Here is a 24,804-nt window from a genome sequence, read left to right as displayed (position 1 = left end):
TGGCACAAACAGCCACATGGCTCAATGGAATAGAATAGGGGACCCAGAGGTCAATTCATACAGCTACAGCCACTTGATTTTTGACAAAGATACCAAAAACACACACTGGAGAAAAGAGAATCTCTTCAGCACAGAGTGATGATGAACTGGATGTCCACATGTTGAAGGATGATACTAGATTCTCCTTCTGCACAAAAGTTAACCCCAAATGGATCAAGGGTCCTTAGTGTAAGTCCTGAAAATTCTGGAGAAAAAAAAATTGGAGAAACATTCAAGATACAGACACAGGTAAGGACTGGACAGTAGTCCAGGAACTAAAGACGATAATCAACAAATGGGACTCAGGAGTTTAAAACGCTTTGGTATAGCAGAGAGTTAAATGAGCGAAGAAAGCCTACAGAAGGGGAGAGTTCCATTGCATTCTCGACATGTGACAGAGAATAGATAATCTAGAATATACAAAGAACTGAAAAAATACCCATCAATATAAAACAAAACAAAAACCTTATAACCCATTTGAGGAATAGGCTAATGAAATGAACAGAGAACCTGCCCACCCCCCATACAAAGAGTCTATAAACATATCATAATGTTCAACTTCACTCACCATCAGAGAAATAAAACTAAAAAGCAGATTGAGATTCCATCTTACCTAGTTGGAATGGCAATCACTAAGAAAACAAATGACAAATGCCGGCAGGGGTGTGCACAAAGGGAAACTTGTGCACTGTTGGTAGGGTTGTAAAGGAATGTAGTCACTATGGAAGAGAGTGTTGCAATGTCTTAAAAACCACAAGGGGGATGGAGTGAATGCTCGTTGTTGAGAGCACAGGCTGAGAGGACCTGGGTTTGACTCCCAGCACCTGCATGGCAGCTCACAACTGTCTGTCACTCCAGTCCCAGGGATGTGATGCCCTCTTCTGGCCATGTGGGCACAGCACACATGAGATGTAAAGAAATACATGGAGACAAAACATGCATATATATATTTTAATTTACTAACAACAACACAGAACTACAGTAGATCTACCATGTGTAACCCAGCCATCCCATTACTGGGTATTTACCCAAAGGACAACAAGTCAACACAGCACAGATATATATTCTGTTCATTGCTGGTCTAGTCACAGTACCTAAATTATAGAACCGTGTGTCCAACAAGAGAGGAATGGTTAAAGAAAATGTGGTATACTCGAGGGGAAACTGTGGTTGGTATGTAAAAGGATTGGAAAATTTAATTTCAAGAAAACATAAGAAAAAAAGAAAATGTGGTATATTCATGTTTTTTTTATCCATATAGAAGAATGAAGTCTTATTATCTGAGGGAAAATGGATGCAACTTGAGATAAAATAAGCGAATTACATGTCTTAGTTACGGTTTCTATTGCTGTGAAGACACACTATGACCATGGCAACTCTTATAAAGGAAAAACATTTAATTGGGGTGGCTTGCATTTTCAGAGGTTTAGGCCATTATCATCATGGTGTGATATGGTAGTGTACAGGCAGACATGGTGCTAGAGATGGAGCTGAGATTCCTACATCTTTAGTTGCAGGCAACAGGAAGTGGTCTGTCTCGCTGAGCATGGTTTGAGGATATATGAGACATCAAAGCCCGCCTCCACAGTGACATACTTCCTCTAACAAGATCAACCTACTCCAACAAAGTCACACCTCCTAACAGTGCCACTCCCTTTGGTACTATTTTCTTTCAAACCACTACATTAAGGCAGTCTCAGAAAAGACAAACATCATACATTTTCTCTCATTTTTGCTTACTAGATTGTATACATTAATAGACACACAAAATCGTACATGTATATATGACATGAAAGTAAAAGCAAAACTGTCTAGGGTAACCAAGGGAACTATGGGGAGGGGAAGGGTGAGAAAAGGGAAGGTGTTCGATTACTGGGAGGAATACTCTCAAATCATGACATGTACTTGCATGGAAACATTTAAAAATGTAAGTGCTTGTGGTTTGTGGTACTGGAACTTTCAATTTTTGTCAACATGTCAAGAGCTGAATTAGCTTCTGTGAGTTGGCTGCTTCAGCTTTCAAGACATTTCCGGAGATTGTTACAAGGATGGAGGAGAACTCGTTTGTGAATGCCTTATGAACTGTGGGACTTTCTATAAACGTTAGTTATTGTAGCCATTATTATTTAGTGGTAAACTCTACCATTAAGAGACTCATTCAACACTATAATAAATCATACACACACACACACACACACACACACACACACACATACACACATGTCTTATCAACCTATGGTTGATGTTAAGAATAATCAACAGAAGATATTAAATTAGCTATTAAATGTTCAAAGGCTTTGGTCACAGGGGTGTGAGTCAGACATCTCTGATGATCACAGAATGTATCAGAACCACACATCCTGAGCCAATTTGAGTTCCTCAGCTACAAGAATCTAGGGCTTCCAGATAAAAAGGTTGGGAACAGTTTCTTACTTTATAGGTTTAAGAAAAAGAAAATGATTCTTACCGTGTTAGGTTTCTGTACTGAGCAGTAGATTGTGTTTGGGTTTTCTTTCTTCTGAGGAACTGGGATCTTTCCCTGTAACAGGTGAGCAGACTAACATTAGTCATCAAATGAGAGCATTCCAGTTTAAACCACTGTTGTGCAGTATTAGTTGATGTGTTACATTCATTTATGCTGTGGAATATTTGTTTAATAATGCAAGATGTGTTGCATTCTATTATGTTGCATTTGTTTAACTCTATAAAGTTGTGTTACTTTGCCTGCCTAAAACACCTGATTGGTCTAATGAAGAGCTTAACAGCCAATAGCTAGGTGAGAGAAAGGATAGGCGGGGCTGCCAGGCAGAAAGAATAAGTAGGAGGAGAAATCTAAGCTCAAGAGAAGAGAGAGGAAAGAGCATGAAAAAGATAAGGAGAGGAGGCCAGCCACCCAGCTACACAACTAGCCATGAAGTAAGAAGAAAGAAGGATATATAGAATAAAAGTAAAAAGCCCAGAGGCAAAATGTAGTTATGCAGTTAGAGATGGGATCATTTAAGTTAGAAAAGGTGGCTAGAAACAAGCCAAGTTATGTAAAAATAAGCTTCCATGTATTTATTTGGGAGCTGGGTGGCAGGCCCCCAAAGAATAAAAAAAAAAAAAATCAAACAAAAAATAAAACAGAAACAAAAAAATCCAAGCCAAACCAAACCAAAACAAAAATCCTACAACCCACAGCTCTTGAGGTCAGAGTACATCCCACTGTGTTCTGGTCTCAGAAATTGGGAGCTGCCTTGGGGCAAGGGATAGTGCCTCTGTTTCTCTTATCCCCATGATGATGACCCAAGAATGGGTTCCTCCACTTCAAAGGATCTCAAGGTTTGGTAACCACAGCTGAACAGAGTGTCTGTATGGTCCTAGTCCTATCCCCAGACAGAGCTCCTGTTTTAGGGACTCATCTATGGCATCATATAGTCCTAGAAGCAGCAGGAGGATGAAGGTGTGTTAGTCAGAAGTGCTCACCTGCACATTAAGGTACACTTGTAGGTATGCAATGTCCTCTTCAACCTCAGACTTGACCCCTATGACATCTGGCGTGACCACTTCAAGCTCTGGTGGCCTCTCAGAGGCCAAGCCATGTGCAGTGTTCCCCTGAGTGCCCATGTCATACATCTCACTTCTTCCATCGACACTGCTGTGCATTCTGGTCTTTTCCTCATCCTCTTCATCCTCTTCTATTGTGGCACTGCTGTCAGAGCTGGTGTCCGAGGTGGGCTTAAGCCTTGTAGTCTCAGCAGGCATGTCTAGATTCTCATACCATTGAGAGAACACAGAAAATCTCATGGGGCCAGCTGGGGTCTCTAGAACACATTGTGCAGGGTTAACACATCTTTCTTGAATTGCTCCAAAGACCCAATTTGTTCTGATATTTATCATAGGTAAAACCTCAAGGCTGCAGGATCTTTCCCATTAGGGAGCTCCAATCTGTTCTCCCTTTCTCCTTTTCAATGACCAAATAATTTATTCATCTGATAGCTAAATATTCACTAGATATAATGTATGATGGCCTTCTCACCAACCTTAGTGAACAGAACTGGGCCACTGGATAAAACCATGCCAAGGATACAGGCAGGTACTCTGCAAAAACACAAATATAAAGTATGTCTGATCCTAGAGTTCACTGTCTAGCTGGGGGAGAGGAATCATACACATGAGTAAACCATTATTGTAAGGTGGTCTCTGAATGGTATCACATGGGAGGTGTAAGAAAAGTACTGGGGTTGGAGGTCATGGCTTCTGCTTAGAACAAGGAAGACCCTGAAAGTGGCAGAACTGAGGTGGGTTATAAAGTAAAGGCAAGGTTTTGATGAGTGACAGGATTACTTTGTATGGAGAGCAGCAGAATTAAGGCAGTGTAAAACACGGAGCACCCTCCCTTGAGGAAAGCATGCATTTATAATACTTAAAAAGTGCAACGGCCCAGGCATGGTACAATCAGAACATGCGCATGTCATAAGTAACTAACATGGCACACTGAGAGGGTAGAAACCTTGCCTCGGGGCACATCATATAGCTCATTTGATCCAGATGTAGAAAAAAAACATGCCTTTCATTCACTAAGTATCTACGATATGTCAGTCAATACTCCAAATATCTTTAATTTGCCTAAAACACCATGAAGCACAGAAACGAGAAAGCTGAATCACATAAAAGTTAAGCACGTTCCCACCTACATGGTAGAGCCAAGATTTGAATGTAAGTGGTTTGGTCCCTGGTGTTCTTGACACTACCCACTGCTTTCTCTGGCTTTGTGAAGGGAAAAATAAAGTATGAGCTGTTCTAATAGTTAACAACAATAATAACTACCACTGAGTATCCACTACGGACATCACTCCACTTTGGTCCTCACAGGAGATGAAGCAACCCCATTTCTCCAGATAAATGAAAGTTAGAGCTTGAGTTATCCATGATGCTATCATTGGAAATGAAGAGAAGTAGAGTCCAAAAGTGGCATGTCTGACCTGAGTCCATGTGTCTGACAACTAGGTTATGTTGACTTTTGACCACAGCAGAGCCATGAGGAGTCATTGATAGTCTTTTTTCCATTCCCATTTGAGGGGGCACTTTACATTTGTCTCTCAGAAAGTCTACATTGTATGATGACTTCAGCCCCAGTCCCTCTTCTGACCCCACCTTCTTGGTAGACCTCCTCCATGATATGTGAGAGAGTTTTTAGAAACGTGGTTTGGTTTGAGGGACTTTCTAGCACTCCAGAACTGGAGTTTAAGGTGGTAATTTGGGGCAACATGGGATTGGCAGGAGGACATAAAAGCCAACATCTAAGCTCTTCCTCCACACCAACATCCACTGGAACAGTTCTCTTTTCACATGTTGAATAAGAGTTTGTTTCCAGAAAGCCTTCCTTAGCTTAGGTCAAATTGGAAACCATTGATTATGCTTCCTAATGTTGTGACCCTTTGATACAGTTCCTCATGTTGTGGTGACTCCCCAACCATGAAATTATTTTGTTACTACTTCATAACTGTAATTTTTCTACTATTATGAATTGTAATGTAAACATCTGATACACAACCCCTGTGGGGGCCTGGCCAACAGGTTGAAAACCACTGCTTTTGAGTAATCGACATATGCATGCCTGATTTTAATTGGCATCTGGTTTTGCTCCTGTCACAGTTTTATTATTCCACCTGGTCTTTGTTTCTGTGTTCTTGGAATGGAGAAAATAACCCATCTTTATGGTAGGTCATGTTCAAGTGCTAACAGTCAACATCTGAGGAACCTAAGAGGCTCCTATAGACAGAAGACCCCTCTTAGTTCCAGCAATCACCTCTACTGGATCCATCTTCCAAGAGCTTTTGTTCCCAAAGCACCTCCTTTCAGCATACTGCTTTTTCAAACTTTATCAGGCATATAGGTCATCTAAATGTAGATTGTATTCAGTATTCTGGTGGCAGCAATCAAGATTCTGCATTTCTAACAAGCTCCTAAGTAAGCTGCATTGCTGGTTGCCTGACTACACTTTGAGTAGCTAGGCTTTGGGACTTCTATCTGGAACAGGACCCCCATATCCAGCGTCACCAATGATATTACCTGATATTTCAGCTAGGGTCTTGGCTTGGCTGCACCTGATGGCCAAAGATGAACCTGAGAAACCAAGTAGAAGAAGGTTACCGAAGAGGACTGTGAGTAGAGAGATGTCTTTGGTTCTGTGAGACTCAAAGGAGATGGGGAGAAGCTTCTGAAGACACAGTCTGGGAAGAGACTATGGAGAAGGAGGGGACCCCAAGATAAGCACAGGACCAAGGGAAGCAGTAATCAGAGTCTAGGGTTGTCTTCATCTAGGAAGAATGCTGTGGGACTTCCTCACATTTCTCTGGAAGAGGGAGCTGTAACTCTTCTAGAAGTAATTCTTCCAGGGTCCATGTGTTTTAGCCTGCATTTTTTGGGAGAAATTCTCCATTATCACTCTAATATTAAGAATCTAGAGGGAGCTGCTAATCACAAACACTTATTTTCTTGTGTGCAGCAACCACATGATTTCAACCTAGGAAGTCAGAGATATTTCTGACATTTTTCAGATTGAAGTTGGAGGGAAGCATCCTGCCCCAGCCTAGTGTAAGAGTTATTAGTATGTGTATATCTGAAGCTACAGGTTGCTCTGCTGTGGTAAGCCCCTCTCCTTGACCCTCAGCTATACTGCAATAGGAGAGTCAAGTTGGCTCAAAAAGAACAACACAGATAACATACAGAGAAATCTGGTGGTTTCCCAGCCTCTGCTGACATGTACCCATTGAAGCCACTGAGTCATGAGAAATAAATCATGTCCCTGTCCTTCCTCCACATTCTATAAAAATCTAAGCTAGTTGAAGAGATCATTCAGTGGTTAAGAGCACTGGCTACTCTTCCAGAGGACCTGGGTTTGGTTCCCAGCACCGATATGTTGTCTCTCAACCATTTGTAACTGCAGTTTCAAGGAACCTGATGCCCTCTTCTGGCCTTCACAGGCACCAGGCCCACACATGGTGTACAGACACACATGCAGGCAAAACACTCACAACACAGAAAATAATAAAAACTATAAAACCCAAGCTAATTTCAGTTGGTCTACAATTATTTTAACTAAAGACCCTCAACTAATTCTCAGCCTCCCCATCACTGTGAGAAGAAACTATGTCTGGAGCAAGAAGTAGCAAGGGTTTAATGGGAGGATTTAGAAGCCTGCACAGGTTTCAAGCAAATAGACTCCTAAAGGGTGGGCAAAGTTAAGCTAGAAAATTTACACTGTTTCTTTTGCTTCAAAATGCACCACCCAACCAGCATCCCCCGGAACCAAATGATGAGCACCAGAAGCCAGATCCAAAACTTCAGGTTTCTCTCACAGCCTTGAAGAGAAAAACAAGAATATTAATGCAAATATTGACAGAGAAATCAGGGCAAATGACTGATAAAACACAATGACTACCCTAACTGACTCTTAGCATCCCACGGCAGCCTAAAATACTTTCATTTATTCATCCGATACCCGTTTTTGAGCAAGCCTTGTAGGCAAAAGGTGGCTGCAGTACATAGATAGAATGGACTTTCTGGAGAGCTATTTACAGCTTACCCAAGGCCAGAGCTTTAAGTATCTGATCTGTCAGACCCAAAGCAGCCTTTCTCTATGAAATGAGACAGAAGAAAAGAAAAAAGAGTTCAGATTCCTATGAAGCCAGGCTTCAGATATGTCTTCCTGACTCGGCCTGATCCAACACCACTGCATCTTAGGTAGACTTCACCCTACTGCTTCCATCTGGGGGAGAACAGAGACCAGGCTTACAGTTCCAATGCTGCTTTTACTGTGTGGCCTGGGTAAGTCCCCCATCCTTCTGTTATTATCTTTATAGAACAGGGAACATGATAAAAGCATTCCTTTTGTAGGGCTGCCGTGAAAATGAACTGTGCAAGAATGCACAGAGCTCTAGAGTGGCGGCTGACATTTGTTAGAACCACCAGAGCCAGGCATGTTGGCATACACCTTTACTCTCAGCACTTGGCAGAGACAGATAAATATCTGTGACTTTTAGGCCAGTCTGTCTACAGAGAGAGCTCCAGGCCAGCCAAGGCCATCTTCTGTTTCAAAAACCAAAAAGCAACAGAACAGGAAAGCTTCCTCTTTTAGATTCACTCACACAGCCCAAAGGGCCAGCATTCCTTTCCATACACTTCCCATTACTCTCCAAACCTCGAATTCCATACAGCCCAGTAAGCTGTGGCTTTTGACTTGTAGCTGGTGTGGCTTAGAAACTAAGTGCTTGCTTTTGTTAAAATTAAGTAATAAATGGTGATTCAGTTCTTAGAAAAACTGGAGTTCATTTGAAAAAACTTGGGTGTGTACATTTATTTTTGAGCTGTGTATTTTATGTCATCTGAATAAGAAATACTTTTGATAAAAATTTAATATCCAAGTTGAGATACAGCATAAGTGTAAAGCATGTGCTGACTTTTAAAGTATTAATGTGTTTTATTTACCAATTTCACATGGAATGTTGATATTTTGGCTCTATTAGGTTAAATAAAATACACTATAAAAAGTAATTGTTGTGCTTCCTCCCCTTGTCACTTCTTCCCTTTAAATTCTTTGGACATGATCTCTTGTTAGCCCAGGCTGGCATCAACTCTATGTAGCCAAGGATGTCCTCAAACTCCTTGATCTTCCTGCCTCTCCCTCTAGGGCTGTGGGATTACAGGCATTATGGACCTGTACCTCTACACTCAGTTTTTTCAATGCTGTGAATTACACCCAGGATCTCAGATGTACTAGGAAAGCCCTCTAACAACTGACTTAAATCCACAGTACTTTTTTGTTTTGTTGTTTTGAGACAGATTCCAACTCTGTAGCTTGGGCTGACTTCAGATTTATAACCATTCTGATTTAGCCTCCCAAGTGCTTGGATATAAGTAGTTACTAATGTGTCTGCCTCCTCTTGCTTTTCCTAACTCAGCCATCACAATCTTAGGATTGTATGTCTGGTCTGCATTACGCTGAGATGATGCTCTAATGGACACCCCCCCACACACACACACACACACTCCCTCGCTGACTTTCACAAACAGCTTAGGATACAAACACTGGAATTCAAAGTCCCAGCTTCTGCAGCCTGGGTGGAGAGAGAGAGAGAGAGAGAGAGAGAGAGAGAGAGAGAGAGAGAGAGAGAGAGAGAGAAACCTGAATTGATGGCACCAAGAGAAAATTGGTGCATGTGAAGTTGGGTGGCCTTTCACCACATCTCCAGGAGACGCTGAGATGTGACTCCACTTGGGACATAAAAGGCAGGGGCGTCCATGTGTATGTCACATTGTTTCCACCATCTTCTACTGAGCAGGTTAACTGTACCTTGCAGATGCTGTCCTTCCTTTGCACATAACTCTGGGTGACACTGGACTTCTTTAGTCTCTCTGTGTTCAAGAAAGGTGAACTAGACTTGTCAGCAAATTGGCCTGCCACCAAGGCTGATGTCCCGAGTTTGAGTCCCAAGACCCACATAGTAAGAAGGAAAGAACCAAATCCTGGACACTATCCTTTATTTGTACACACACACACACACACACACACACACCACATGCACACACAAAACACACACACAACATACATACATACAAAACACAAAAATTGTAATTTAAAAAAGACAAAGAATAAAATGCTTTCATGAAGAATGTGTTGTACCCCCAGGAGTCACAAGCCCCATGGAAGTCTTTTCTTTATCTACAAAATGTCATGCACATCACTTTATCTCTGTGGACCTTGACACTTAGCTGTTAGTGAAAAGGGAAACATGTAAGGAACTACTTGGTCCAAATATTGTACTGACAGTGAAAAGTTGACCAGTTCATCAATATAAACAAGTTCAGCTTTTATAAACACAGTGTTTAAAACATTACCAAAATTTTTAAGAGAAAAATTAATGTTTAAATAAATCATTATCTTTGTAATATAAACAAAAATTATTTTACATTTTGTTTTTTTATTTGGAGACTAGGTCTCATTATTGCAGGCTGATCTCTACCTTGCTGTGTAGCTTAGGATGGCCTTGAACTTCTGATCATCCTGCTTCTCCATCCTAAGTGTTGGGATTATAGGCAGGTGCCATCATACCTGGTTTCTGTAGTGCTAAAGATCCAACTCATGGTTTCCTGTGGAGTTGGTAGGTGCTTTACTAACTGAGCTATATCCTCATCTCTCAAACTTATTTTATTTTATTTTATTTTGTGTGTGTCTTAGAGCAGAGGAGCTTACAGCTTTATTAACATTAACTTGTTTCCTCTCTACCACAGAGAAAAGACCCAAACAAAAGTCCCTACATTTTCTTGTATAACTTAAAAGTACAGTATAGCATTACTACGTATTTATGTCAATAGATATTATCCATAAAGCCCATTTCTTATCATTGTTATCAGAAATCTATGAACAAGCTTCATTCTGTCTCACTTCACCAGCTGGCACTGCATTTATTACTGTTCAAATTATTTGAAAATAAATAGTAAGGCTGGTTTTATTTGCTGTCTGTCTGCTAGTGTTTTTACTTAATCCTCTCTATTCTTTCAGTTTTTGTTTGTTTGATTGTTTGTTTGAGACAGGGTTTGTCTACATAGCCTGAAACTTGCTCTGTTGACCAGGCTGGCCTCAAACACACAGAGATCCACCAGCCTCTGCCTCCCACATGCTGGGATTGAAGGCGTGCACCACTACCACCCTACCTTCTTTTAGATTTAATTATATTTTTAACTTTTAGTATTTGAGTCACCATATGCAATTAACATGAACCTAGGAAGCTTGCTGAACACTTTAACAGGACTATGGATGGATGGTTAACACATTTCCCTAGACATGAGCAAAGTCGGACAGGGACTATGCTTATCCTAAGTGAATAGACAGGAAAAAGAGCTGGCTGGCCTAAACTAAACAAAACACCAAGCCAAACCCCCGCCAAGTCCAGGGTTGAGAAGGAAGAATGTGAGATCTGTGCTTCACACTCTGGGGACCTGAGTGGCCCATCCTCTTGAGTCACAGTGTTTTGAGAGATTGAGAGAGCTTCCCTTCAGTCTACTCTGCTTCCACACTAGTCATGCCCACCATTATTCTAAATGATAACAGAACATAAAAATACAAGCTAACAAAAAAAAAATTAGGTGTCAAAGGCCTAGATAAAGGAACACTTGGCAGGTGGGCTCTGTTCATGATGGTTGCAATGTTTCCTTATGTGAGCACACCACTGTGAATTGACTAGTTGTTAATAGTGCCCTGAGGCATTTTGGCAGGAAGGGAAAGTGAGAGGGGAGAAACCTTTCAGGGAAAGAAGCAGGCGTCACGGTAGATGAGCAGGGTGAAGTGTCTCATGATGGCGTCTCTGGAGACCTCTGAGCACACATAGGCATGGTAGGCACCGGCATTCTCCATCTCCAGCTGGCTGATCTTCAGGGAGTGGGCCTGGCCAGAGACCCACACCCTCCTTTCTTTAGGACCATTGGGCTTATGGTGAGGATCTGCTGTTGCTGCTCCTTCCCATTTTTGGTTGATAATTGACTTGTTAAACACCCAGACAGCGTTCTTCGTGTCCTGACTGTCTAGAAATGCCAAGGACAGGGTCATGGGCTCTCCCAGGATCCCTACCACTGTCTCCCCCACTGTGTTTCCTCTGGAGGCTCCTGAATTTGGAATTAGAGATGAGTGATTACAGCTTCAGCCTCTATTCCTAACTCCCTTGACCCCCGAGTCAAGCTGAAGGGGACTGGAGCCCCTTCTCCCCTCCCCTTTGCTCCACCCACCATGAGATATCCCTACTGCCCTCCAAGACCATCTGTTTTACTTAGTTCTTTTCACCTCACTCTTGGCCTGTCCAGCCCTCCCCACTTTTGAAGCGATCCTGGGAGACCCAAATAAAGCTCAGTTTTGGTTCTTTATTTCGGAACCCTCTTTTCCTCCCTTGCTGTACCCTTGGGGTGCCACAGTGCCCTGGGGTTTCCAAGCCCAACCGGTATCTCCCAGGCCCCTGAGCAGAAGGCCTTTGGGCTTATACTCTTTCTTTTCTGCTCCATCTATGTGTCACTGAAAACTGATCTTTAAATCCCATGGGTACTCAGGCTGTTTCTAGAGTCCCCTGAAAGATCTGAGTGGAGCTACTTGCCTGTACAAAACTGTCAGACACGGGCAGGTTGGGAGCTGTTCTGGCTGACTGGGTTCCTGGCTGTGCAGGTATATGGTAGGTCTGGGTCACAGATACTCTGGGAAACGGTGAGGATAGGGTCCTTATGGGATTTATTAAAATCAGTGTCCTTTTGGGTCCAGCTGTGTTGGACACTGTCCTTTTCCCCATTCACAGTGCGGATCAGGGTGATGGTGCAGGAACCATTCTCAGATGTGGTCAGAGATGTCATGGTGAGTTGAGGCTCTTGTAGCTGCTCTGGGAGGGGTAAGAGTATTGAGAAGACTCTCAGATTTCTTCCTTGTCAGGGAAAGGCTGACCGAAGAAGGAAGGGATGGTTGAGAAGGTAGGGGTGGAGGAAGGTCAGCATGTTCTAGGGAAGAGGTGTATGCAGGCTAAGGCAAGCGCCTCTTCTCTGTGTTTCTGAGACACTCTCTGCAGGTCTTATTATCACAACAGCTCAAAATTCCTAGCAGTGTGGTTCTCTCTCTCTCTGCCCTGTGCTTGGGACCCTAGTGCACTGAGTAAATGCTGAATAAGCTAGGGAGTGGGAGCTCACTTTCTAGAATTTGAATCATCCCTGCGTCTTGGTCTGAGCTTAGCATCCACCACTCTCAATCCTTCTTTCTTCCTCAGCCTCCTTTTTATTCCATCTCCATTGTTCAATCTTGTGTTTAATTTATTTTTGAATAGGTGATAGGTATACACACAAAATTGGAAAAAAAAATCGCAGAAGGGTATGTGATTTTAAGAAAAGTAATTATTACTGTCCCCAACACCTATTTCTTCTTCCGCATTAAGTTTTGAAGGCAGTTACTGCTAAGGGTTTCTTTTTAAAGTAATATTTTTATTAATTATATGAGAATTATATGTGTATAATAATGTGTATAATAAATATGTGTATATTTTGGTCATATTCCCCTTAGTGGCACAATCAACCACTTACTGTAAGAGTTTCATGCTGATCTCTCTAGAGATATTCTAGAGATAGCTATATGTACAATGGCATGCTATTCATACTGTCTGGAACTTATTAAGCATTAGTGATACATATGAAAAATTGCTACGTGTTAGTGATCTATTCTAAATTTATTAGCTGCACAAAACTTTCTTTTTTAAATATATACAGAATATCCTACAAATCAACAAAGATGTCAAACTACCTGATTGGTAGAAAGATAGTATTAAGAAATGAATAATTTTTCTCAAAACTTCTTATATTCCAATCCTAACCTCTAACATCTCAGAATGTGACTCATTTGGAGACAGGTTTATGTTTGGAGGTAGGGGTAAATAACTCAGAGCAGGCCCTAATCTTATTTATTATCCTCATCAGAAGAGGATAAATAGGATGCCAACTACACTGTCAAACATCTGAGGACATAGAGAGAAGATGGCCATTTTCAATCTAAAGACTGACTTCAGAAGAAACTAAACATACATATACCTTGATCAGATGCAAAGTTGTAAGAAAATGCACTTCTATCATTTAATCTACTCGGCCAATAATATATATATATATATATATATTATATATATTTATGTGTTTGTGTGTTTTGCTTGTATGTATTTCTGTGCATTACATGATGCAGTATATATACATGGAGGCCAGAAGAGGACATTAGACCCCCTTGGAACTAAGTAATAGACACATGTTAATGACCATGTGGCTGCTAGGAGTTGAACCTGGGTCCTCTGGATGAGCAGCTAGTGCTCTTAACCACTGAACAATTTCTCCAGCCCCATCAGCCAACAATATTTTGTTATAGCAACATTAGCAAACCAACAGAGATTTTGATACCAAATATTAGGTGTTGTAACAAATATATAAAAATATGGAAAGTGTCTTTGGAACTGGCTAGTGGGTAGAGATTGGAAGAATTTTGAGATGTAGTAAAAGCCCATGTTGCCTTCAAGAAGTTTTTGGTAGAAATATGGTGTTACAGCCAGTTTCTGACAACTCAGAAAAAAATAGGGGCATTGTAAGGACACAAGCACACATGCATGTGCACACACATATGTATGATAATAGGTTTTCTTATATATATGTAACCATCAACAAAATAGTGATAGAAACAAGAACAGTTAAGGTCTTTCTGGTGATGTTTCAGAGATTAGGCATATGCCACTAGAAACCAGAGAGAAGTGAATGTTTACAAAAAGTGAGATAGAACTTGGCTGAATTGCATTCTACTGTTTTTGTGGGAAGGAGAATATGTAAGTAATGAAATGCATTTCTAAGCATAACATTGAAGGTAAGGAGCTGGAGAGATGGATCAGTGGTTAAGAGGACTTTCTGCCCTCGCAGAAGACCACAGTTCTGTTCCCAGTACTCACACTGGGTGGCTCACTTTTGCTGGTGACTCTAGCTCTGGGGGATTTGACACCTACTGCCCCCCCCCCCCGTGTCCTCCATGGGCACCCATGTGCATGTGTACATACAATCACACACATCTACACATAAATAAACAAAAAAATCTTTAAAAAGTGTTGAGAGCACTACCTTGTTTCTCTTAACCACTTAACACAAAACACAGGAGAGAGATAAGTGGAAGGGATTATCTTAGGCAAGATAAAACCAGAACTTGAAAAGTAGGGATTTTTTCCCCATTTATATTGTAAAACATATGAAAGTACATCTGGGGAGAACATGGGTGTGCACAGTGTTTGCTGACGAGAGAGTGCGTGTGATTTATGGACTATATTGAATAAGCACCACAATCTTGGACTGAAGGAACAAACATAGGGTAGAAAGAAAGCTGCCAGCCTTTTGGAATTCTATGAGACAATGTAATGAGCTGCAGGTCTATAAGTGCATGTTGTCCATCAGGAAGGAAAAGATACCAGTGGTAGTACAAAGACTTTCAGGGCTCCCCCTGTCACCACGAGCCCAGAAAAGACAGGTGAAGGATAGGAATGGGTGATTTTGTTTGTTTGTTTGTTTTAGAGACAGAATGATGTCTAAGGTCAAGAGGTGGATGGTCACCCAAGGGGCATGGAAGACGTTGCTACCACTATAGTGGACCCAGAAGATATAACACTGAGCCTTAAAATATAATGAAAATAGCTTGCTTGCCATATGTGACTCCTTCCTTTCTATTTTCTCTCTTTCAGAATGGGGATGTTTACTATATGCCAAACCTACCACTGTATTCTGGAAGCAGAATGTCTTGTTCCATAGGTTTACAACTGGAGAATGGTCTCAAAATGAACTATACATCAAGTCTTATTCATGGTTGATTTAAATGATACTTTGTCACTAAAGTTGATGCTAGAGTGGGTTAAAACTTTGGGGGTTGCAACACAGGTCAGCAACATAATATCACAGAGGATCCCAAGAGTAGAAGCCAGAGACTTAGAGCCAGATCAATGGCTCTTTGCCATGACAACTGGCAAGTAAAGATATATTTACAAAGGGGTTCATTGTGTAGCTCACGATGGCACACTACATCTTCCATGAGGAGATTTTCAAGGTTTTCCCTTCCTTATTTTCCCTTTTATCTTATTTTTTCCCTTAAATTTTATTTTATTTGGGGGTGGGTGGGCAGGGGTGGAGAGTGAATGCAAAGGGACAGGGAAATGACTGGGATCAAGATACATCATATAAAAGACACAGGAAAAAAGTATTAAGAATTTGGGGAAAAAAGACTTTGAGGGACGATGGAATGAGGTTAATATCTTTTGCATGTGTGGAAAGCATGGGTTTGGATAGGTCAGAGGCAGTGTTGCCAGGGATCAGTAGAGGATTGGTGGAGGTGTGGGGGCAGAAAATCCCCTAAGCTCTCTAGAACTCACCATAAATGCGGAGGATGAACTTTTCCACTCTGGTGAGGCCAGAATTCTTTTGGTTTATCTGAGCCTGGTAGGATCCTGAATGATTCTTGGTGAGGTTACTGATGCACATGGAGTAGGTGTTGCTGATGTTGAGTCGGCCATTGTGGTCTTTGTCCACAATAAATACATGTTTTTGGAGGAATGCTGTAGCCAGAGACTTTGGGGGATAACTCCAGGCAACATTCTCAATCTCTGCATCCCCTGAGATGTTTAGGGGGAAAGTCACAGAACCCCCTAGCATCCCTGATATCACAATTAAGGATGTTTCCTTCTCAGAGGCTCCCTGTCCTGTGGAGACAGAAGAGGGACTTGGAGGAGCAGCAGAACTCCTCAAGCTAGTTTTCATTCGTCCGTTCATTCATTCATTCATTCATTCACTCACTCAATAAACATGGATTTGTCACAAATTCCATATGCTGAGAAATGAATGACTAGACCTTCTCCTTCTAAGCCCATTGGCTAGCAAAGTCATTCATTCATTAATGCATGCATGCATTCATCCACTCACTCACTCACCAAACTCTCTTCCATAGAAGCAGCTGTAGTAATTATTAAAACATTCCTTCTAAATTTCTGTCCTAATTGGGAAATTAGCCTATGACTGGGTGAATTTCTGAATTTTGCGGAGAGACAGATTATTGATCTACAAGACTGATAAACTCATCACAGCTACATCATCTACAAGGGGTATAACAAAACGTAAATAAAAGCAGGTTGCTGCACATTGTAAAGATCTAGAAAAGCAAAAGACAGCATCTCTTTAAAATTAAAATGGGTAGGTAGATGCCTAGAGAGGCAGAATGATGGCTAGGTGAGTGATAGAACAAATATGCTAACACCTCGGTAGATCCTGTGTGCCCAGCGTGGGGAGAAGGCCATCATTAAGAGATTAGGAAAATGAAAATTCTGATAAGGGCTGTTCCCTGCTGCTGTACTAAGCATGTGAGCATTTACTATAAAATTCTCTCACTGTTTTCAAGTTTGAGAATTCCTTTATCAGCCTACCTTCTGCCTCATCCAGGGAACCTTAGACTGTCTTTGGCCTAGTCAGGCCAGGTTTGGGGTTGGGGAGAGATGATAACATTGGCCCACTCCTGATTTTTTTGGCTCAAGCAACGTCTATATTTCTGATAAACATTGTTATTCAAGCTCCTAAGAGCTTGGGTGTTTGGTCAACACAGCTCATTTTCCTATGACAACTCTGAGGTATATGTTGGGTGATCCCAGCCTAGACTCCCAGATCCCAGGACTCCCAAGGCTTTGGGAATTTAGGTCAAATCAGACAAGTTTTGCAGCATGGCTACTCCAGGAATTCTGAGTGAAAAAATAATATATTAGAGAAAAAGAAGACATAGAAGTGTAGCCTAAAGGGAAGGGAGGAGGAGGGAGAGTTGGAGGAGAAATCACATTGCCTAGGGCCACCTGATCATAAGAAGTCCCTACAGTTCAGGGAATGTGAGAGTTAAGACAGGGAGTGGAAGAAACTCTAACAGTTTTTGTTCCCCTAGGACGTCTTCAGCTTGTCATAAGAATGGTTTGCTCAGGTCCCTCTGTGAATTTATATACATTACATAAGAAACAAACTGGAGTCAGAATTTCCTAGCAGGAAAATGTGAGGGTAAGGGGAACATGGTTTGAATCCAGAATTATTTGAGATTGGGGCTAGAATGTCACCTCCTCACGGTGCGTCAATGTGCATGCACACACATGTGCAACACACACACACACACACACACACACACACACACACACACACACACCCTACATACATACTCTCTCTTCTGCATGTACAGATCTCAGAATAAAGTAAAATTGCAGAGTAATTACCACAAAGAGGGTAATTTCCTGATTTCGCCAATAAGAATCTCTCTTCTGGGCAGAAGACCAGCCTCAGAGAACACAGCAGCAAGTGGTAGTGCCTACATTATGGACTTACCCATGAGCAGAAAGAGGAGAGGGACCCAGAGAACGGAAGAAAACACCTTCTGCTATCTCTTCAGTGGCTTATCAGAGAAAGGACTCACCGATACCTCTTTAGATTTGCCATGATGGTATCTTTTCAGATCTCAGATTAAAGGAAGATGCCCTTACCACAGCTTCCTCAAGCATGTGAGTGCACGTCCATGCCTATGTGCATGCGCATGCGTGGTGTGTGGGTATGCGAATGTCCCAAGCAGAGCTGTTTATATGGAGCACTACAAACTTGCGCATCTGTAAGAGTTTTGGCCTTAATTATGTCATCATCCTGGGACGCAGGCCAGCCTAAAAAGTGGGCGGGTCCTCTCTGTGTCCCTTCCCCCCTTCCTCTTCCCTCCACGCATTTGAAGTTTATCCAACATTTGGTGTTTAACCAACATTAAATGTTGGTTAAAGTGGCACTGCTGGTGGCTGGCCTTCTTGCAGAAGAATCACGAGCCATGGTGACCTTTCTAGAGCTTTATTGAGAGAGAGCGGAGAGGGGGAGAGAGACAGAGACAGAGATACAGAGAGACCCCGTGGAGGAAAGAGAGAAGGGGGGTAGGGGAGACACAGAGGGTCCACCCGCTTTGTAGGCTGGCCCGCATCCCAGGATGATGACGTAATTAAAGACAAAACTCTTACATCCCAGACTTTCACTTATTATAAGAAAAAGCAGGTAGATGGGAATAGGGGCGTCGTTCCTCTCAAAAACTGCTTCCAGCTGATATTTTGGGCGTTGGTTGGCTCTTGGGGGAATGGAGGAGGGGAGTCTTCCGAGTTAAACAGGTGTTGTGGGATGCTGTCTGTCCTCCGTTTGCTCTGGAGGCATGTATCCCTCTTGGCTGTGGCTGGGAACCTTGTCTGACAAGATGCTGGTGACATAGAAAAAAGCTTAGAGAGAAAACAATCATTATTATTTTATGTTGATAGATCTGGCCTGTCCAGATGGATTTTGAAACATGTCAGGCTTTATCAAAGACAGATTATTTTAAAGCATCTCATAATAATAGATGTTTACATTAAAGTTTTTTTTTGTAGCGCCCAGACACTTTTGGGTTTGGGGGTGTAAATACCTTTTAGTTGTTACAGTTTCTTACTTGATGATCTTTGAACTCTGGTTCTGTGGTGGTCCTGTATCATTGGCTGAACAGTAACTTAGAACAAGGAACTGGGAAGAGAAAAGCTTGTGGTACATGAGAACTTATTTTTTTGGAATTAGGGACAAGGCAAAGATCATGGCCCTGTCTGTATGCACATGAGAAACACAGGCAGTAGCTTTGAAGTAAGACAATGAGCCCATATCTTAGTTGGAAATCTTTTTCATTAAGTAACTCTGAAAGTGCAATTAAATCTGGTGAGGTAAATAAGACTGTCCTCTGTACCCAACAATAGAAAGGAGGAGTGACATCCTAAAACTCCCAGGACTGAGTCAGTGGCTCTGGTGTCCAGAAGGAAAGAAATGGATCACTTCTCTGCTGCGTTTTGGGTTCCCTATCATGTCTACAGCCAAGCCTAGGTTTGCTGGAGGTCTTAGCTTGATGTACCCATAGGTCTTGGCACCTGGGGGCAGTCAGCTGACTGGTTGTCTTTCTAGGCAGCACCTTAAACAAGGCTGTTGATGGCCTGGCAGGGCATTTGCTAGGCTGTGGCCTTTTTTCACTTAAAACAGGGACCCAACAGCATTCAGGAGTCAGTGAGTGCCAGCACTTGGCAGTTTTGTTTTCGGGCTTTTATCTCTTCCCTGGCACACCTTAAATGCCACAGGTGACTCTTTTACCTGTGGGGTCAGGAGCCTTGCTCTCTAGATACCTAAGTTTTAGCTGGGCGGTCTGAGGAACAAGAGATGGATTTTACTCCGTGTCCTGAATTTTTTTCCTGATGATTGTGGCTTAAGGACAGCTTTTTGAAGATCTGCTAGTAGGCAGATTGTAAACCGATCTTTTTGGAAGACTTGTCTGAGGCTATAACCTGATTTTTTTTGGCCTAGGAGCCATCCTGACTACTGTAAACTTATTTGTTTAGATCTCAGCCACTTTCAGACCCATCTGTGCTTCTCAAGGCAGTTTGAGAATGAGTGGGTGGAGTTAAGGTGAGTTAGAGCAAGAGTCTAAAGTAACTCTTATTTTCCCGTTCACTGGCAGAAGTTCCCAAGACACTGTTATGCTGTCAGGTTTTTCAGGTTTATTGGTACCGCAAAGCTGTTATGCAGCCAAATTTACTGGTACCTGCCCCATCCACCAATGTAAGTGGGTGGTGTCCACCCCTTTGTCCCATGGCTTTTGTCCATTTGCTGGCAAAAGTTCCCACAATGCTGTTAAGTGGCCAGATTTATTGGGTACCTGCCCCATCCGCCAATGTAAGTGGGTGTTATCCACCCCTTTGTCCCATGGCTGTAGCTGAGAGCAAAATAAAAAATGAAAAATAAAAAATTAGAAAAAAACAAACGTGATCCGGAGCCAAGGCCCCAGGCATCCCCAAGGCCAAGGACGGATACCAGGCACAGGCTGCTTATCAGCTCATCAGCGGAGAAGCAGGGGCCCCAGCTGTGTGAAGCAAGGATTCCTTAGGAATCCTGAACAGCATCTATGGCTTAGTCAAGCATGAAAAATATGTCGTCCTCACACAGCCTGGATGCACCCAACGGTGGTGGTCCAATTTCGAGGAATATCTCAAGCTACAGATGTGGGAGATGGCTAGAAATTTAAGCCTGCGATACAAACGGCAGACTCACCGTGAAGAATCATGGCGGTAGCTGTATAGGGGTCCAGCGGAGGTGAGAGACGCATGTGCGCTTGCGGTTTCACAGTCTCGATGGACAGGGGAGGAGGTGGCAAGCGGCAGCAGTCAGCAGGTCCTGGGTTGTTGTATCAAGTCTGAACAGCACCAAATGTTGGTTAAACTCCAAATGTTGGTTAAAGCGGCACTGCTGGTGGCCAGCCGGAGGAGCATTCTGGCAGAAGAATCACGAGCCATGGTTACCTTTCTAGAGCTTTATTGGAAGAGAGGGGGAGAGAGGGAGAGAGGGAGACACAGAGACAGAGACAGAGAGACTGAGCAGAGGGAAGAGAGAAGGGGGAAGGAGGGACACAGAGGGTCCACCCGCTTTTTAGGCTGGCTGGAATCCCAGGATGATGATGTAATTAAAGACAAAACTCTTACAGCATCTGCTCAGACTAAGGTAGGGTCCCAAGCTCATGCAGATCCTTAAAGGAATTTGCAAACCGGTGCTGGGCTTCACTTGTTTTAGCATCCAAGGTGGGCTCTAAGCACCAATGCTAAAGATGCCTGCTGAAGACCTTCACTCTGGACATTCATGCCCTCTTCTTAGATTCTGGCTGCACTTAGTGACTGCTCACAGTGGCTATAATGTGACCTCGGTAGTGGGCTGACACTTCCGAACACAGGGTTAGAGAAAGGCAATGGCTTCCATCTCACTCTTTCCCATTTCTCTTTCCTTCCCTCTCTTCTCTCCTCCCTCTGTTTCCTTCATTTTCACGGTCTCTCCATCCCTACCCCACCTCACACCCTTAGTTTACTCTGAAGGAAGCCAGGTCTTCAGTTGTAAGCCAGATTTTGGAGAAATCGCCAAGATCAGGAACTGAGGGGAAACCTTTAGCCAATGTGCATCAGGGAATTGATTTCTGGCTAACAATCTATGGGGACTTGAGGCCTGCCAAAAGTCAAATGAATGAGAACAAAGTGGATCTTCCCTGTTTTGAAGTAACCACATCTCTGTCTGATACCATGTCACAAGTGTTGTGGGATTGAGGGAATTATTCCTCTCTTTCCACTGAGTGGGTTCTGGTGATCAGACTCAGGTCATCAGTCTTTACACAGCAAGCCATCTCATTGGTCCAAGTCTTAGAGAATTGGGTGAGTTGAAAAGGGATGTCGGAGCGGCATAACAGGAACCGAGAAGCTGGGTTCCTTTAACAGGCCTCCTGTCCTGCTTTTCTCCTCCCCTGCACCTGCCCTGCAACCTGGGAGCTTCAATACGTTAAGGTCTCTAGCAAGGACACTTGAGGGTCACTGCCCACAACAGCATCTCTGGGGCCTATGGAGAAGAGTGGGTAAATGAGTTGTGATTTAAAATAGCTACCATCCAAGATGGTCACTGATGCTCAGTTCAAGTCTAGAAATATAAAAATATTTCCAGTCTTCATATGTGTCCAGCTCTGTCACGTGGGTGTGACTGGGAAGAGGGGCCATCGCTGTGACATGAGGAGTGTTTCTAGTCTGGTTTCTGTTGCTGGGATAAACACCACGACCAAAAACGACTTGAGGAAGAAAGAACTTTTTCATTTTATAGGTTACAGTCCATGATCTAAGGAACCCAAGGCAGGAGCTTGAAGCAGAAAGCATGCAGGAAGGCTGCTTACTGGCTTGGTCCTGAGCTCACATTCAATCACCTTTCCTATACAGCCCGAATTCACTACCTAGGGATGGTACCACCCACAGTGGGCTGGACCCTCCAACATCAAATTGCAATAAAAAAATGCCCCACAGACACGGCCACGGGCCAATCTGATGGAGGCAATTCTTCACTGATATTCCCTTCCCCTGTGTGTCACATTGACAACCAGGTTAACCACCATGAGAAGAAACCTAGAATGGAGATCCCTGCTCTGGAAGCAGTGTGGTAAACAGGATATCAGGCTGGGGTCCAAAGTGCCTGTGGTGTTTGGTTTTATTGTTTTTGTTTTGTTTTTCGTTCCCCTGCTACTTTGTCTTCTCCATTGGGGAGTATGGGTAAACTCTTAGGTTCTCTGAATCTCATGATGTTCATCCACAGAATGGGAAGAGAAATTGTACCTTACATGTTTGTTGGTAGAGTACTAGAAAATAACATACATAGCACACTCAGACAAGAGTCCAGGTATTGGGATTTCAGTCCCTTGTGTCACTTTCCTGTCACTTGAGTCAAGAAATGGATTTCACTCTATAAGCCAGACACAAACCCGCCATGCCTAATTCTGAGGCAAACCCAGCCAGCCACACACACACACACACACACACACACACACACACACACACACACAGGCATTTTATTACCTTACCTTATTACAGATATTTATTGCCCTTCATCTTCTCCTACCCTGGAGGGACTCAAGGCTCTTGAAGAAGACTCATGCACAGCTCTTCATTTGAGGCAGAATGAAGTACGTATTTAAAACCAAACTGGCCAATAAATGTCAGAAACTCAGGGAGGGCATGGCGGGGCTAGGTTCGTGGAACTGGGAGAGGCTGCTGTGGCAGGGGAATAGTGACTATACCAGCTTCAGGGACCCCAAAGCTGCTTTCACAAGGTGGAATCCCCCAGGGTATATTTCAGGAGAGGGGGCAATGCTATATATGGCCAGCACTCTAGATCCAAATTTGGATCCGGATCCATATCTTTCTGGTACCATGATGTTTTTTCTATTTAAATGACTGTGTGGCAGAAGTTGGCCAGCTTCAGACTTTCTGCGTTTTGGAATTGTGGAATAAGATCCAACTCTGGGTCTCAGTTACCAGTAGACTCTTCTAACAAAGATGGATCATACTACTGAGGAGTGGGTTTAAAAATGTTTCTACATTAGGCATGGTGGTATATCCCTTTAATCCCAGAATTTGGGAGGCAATTTATGAGTTCAAGGCCAGCCTGTTCTACATGGTGAATTCAAGGACAGATAGAGTTATACAATGATATTTTGCCTAAAAAAAGTCTTAACAAGAAAGCCAGTATTGTAATCCCAGTACTTGGAAGGCTGAGACAGAGGAACAAGAATTCTAGGTCATCTTTAGCTGTACATTGAGTTGGAGGCAAAGCTGCACTACACGAGTCCCTGTCTCAGAAAACAAAACAAAACAAAATAAAATGTCTCTACAAGTATGTTGAACAATTTAGGTGATGTGCAAATGAGTTATGTCCACTAATGGCTTCCAAAGACACCAAGGATCTTTAAAAAGGTCTGAGAAGTAATGGCTAAGCGGATAAAGACACTTGTTGCCAAGGCTGATGCTGTGAATTCAGGCCCCGGTGCCCACATTGTGGAAGGAGAGAACTGAGTTCTGCAAGTTGTCCTCTGCCCTCCACATTGCTGAGGCATGGGCATGCCCCACACCCAATAAATATAAGTGTGTGTGTGTGTGTGTGTGTGTGTGTGTGTGTGTGTGTAAAGAATCTTGAAGAACACTAATGATGAATTCTACTGAATTGTAATAATTACAGTGCATGAAAATAAAGATAGTGAGTAATGTTTTACTGCCTTATTTCACTTAGCCCTCACAAAATCCTAAATGTCACACCCTGCTTCACAGGGAAGCAAATTCTGAGTTGAGGAAGTTAAGAAATGTGATTCAAAGGTGGCGCACGCCTTTAATCCCAGCACTCGGGAGGCAGAGCCAGGTGGATCTCTCAAGGTCAGCCTGGGCTACCAAGTGAGTTCCAGGAAAAGGCACAAAGCTACACAGAGAAACCCTGTCTCGAAAAAACCAAAAAAAAAACCAAAAAAAAAAAAAAAAAAAAAAAAGAAACGAAAAGAAAAGAAATGTGATTCAAGATAACAGGTAGCACCTGGTAAAAATAAGAGTTTGAGATTGGCTGAACTTCTTGGTGCCCAGGGCATAGACTCATCTCTCGAGTGCACTTAATGTTGGGATCTCAGCAAAGCTTCATGGAGCACCTTTAAACTGTCTTAGCCAGCATGGTGCTAATCTTGTTTCCAGGAATCATGGTTTGACCTCTGAAGAGCTGTTTGGGGCCGTCAGCTCTTGGGATGCTGCAGGAAAAGAACCCCTACAAATGGATTCTGACTTTAGTTCATCCATCAGCAGAAGTGACTCAATC

General features: G+C 42.7%; 1 protein-coding gene across 1 annotated transcript; it reads right to left on the bottom strand.

Annotated features, from left to right (window-relative positions):
* Positions 1-223: 223 nt before the first annotated feature.
* Ly9 (lymphocyte antigen 9) lies at positions 224-20,761 on the bottom strand. The gene is given in 11 exon segments (XM_036202666.1): positions 224-244; positions 2,507-2,578; positions 3,505-3,842; positions 6,094-6,147; positions 7,284-7,385; positions 9,265-9,438; positions 11,350-11,691; positions 12,165-12,440; positions 15,978-16,304; positions 17,953-18,081; positions 20,707-20,761. Coding segments are annotated over 11 exon segments (1,890 nt in total).
* Positions 20,762-24,804: the final 4,043 nt, after the last annotated feature.

The sequence above is a fragment of the Onychomys torridus genome, chromosome 11 (genome assembly GCF_903995425.1).
Source record: "Onychomys torridus chromosome 11, mOncTor1.1, whole genome shotgun sequence".
Classification (NCBI taxonomy): domain Eukaryota; kingdom Metazoa; phylum Chordata; class Mammalia; order Rodentia; family Cricetidae; genus Onychomys; species Onychomys torridus.
Note: the sequence above shows the minus strand (reverse complement) of the source record. Positions and strands in the feature narration are given on the sequence as shown.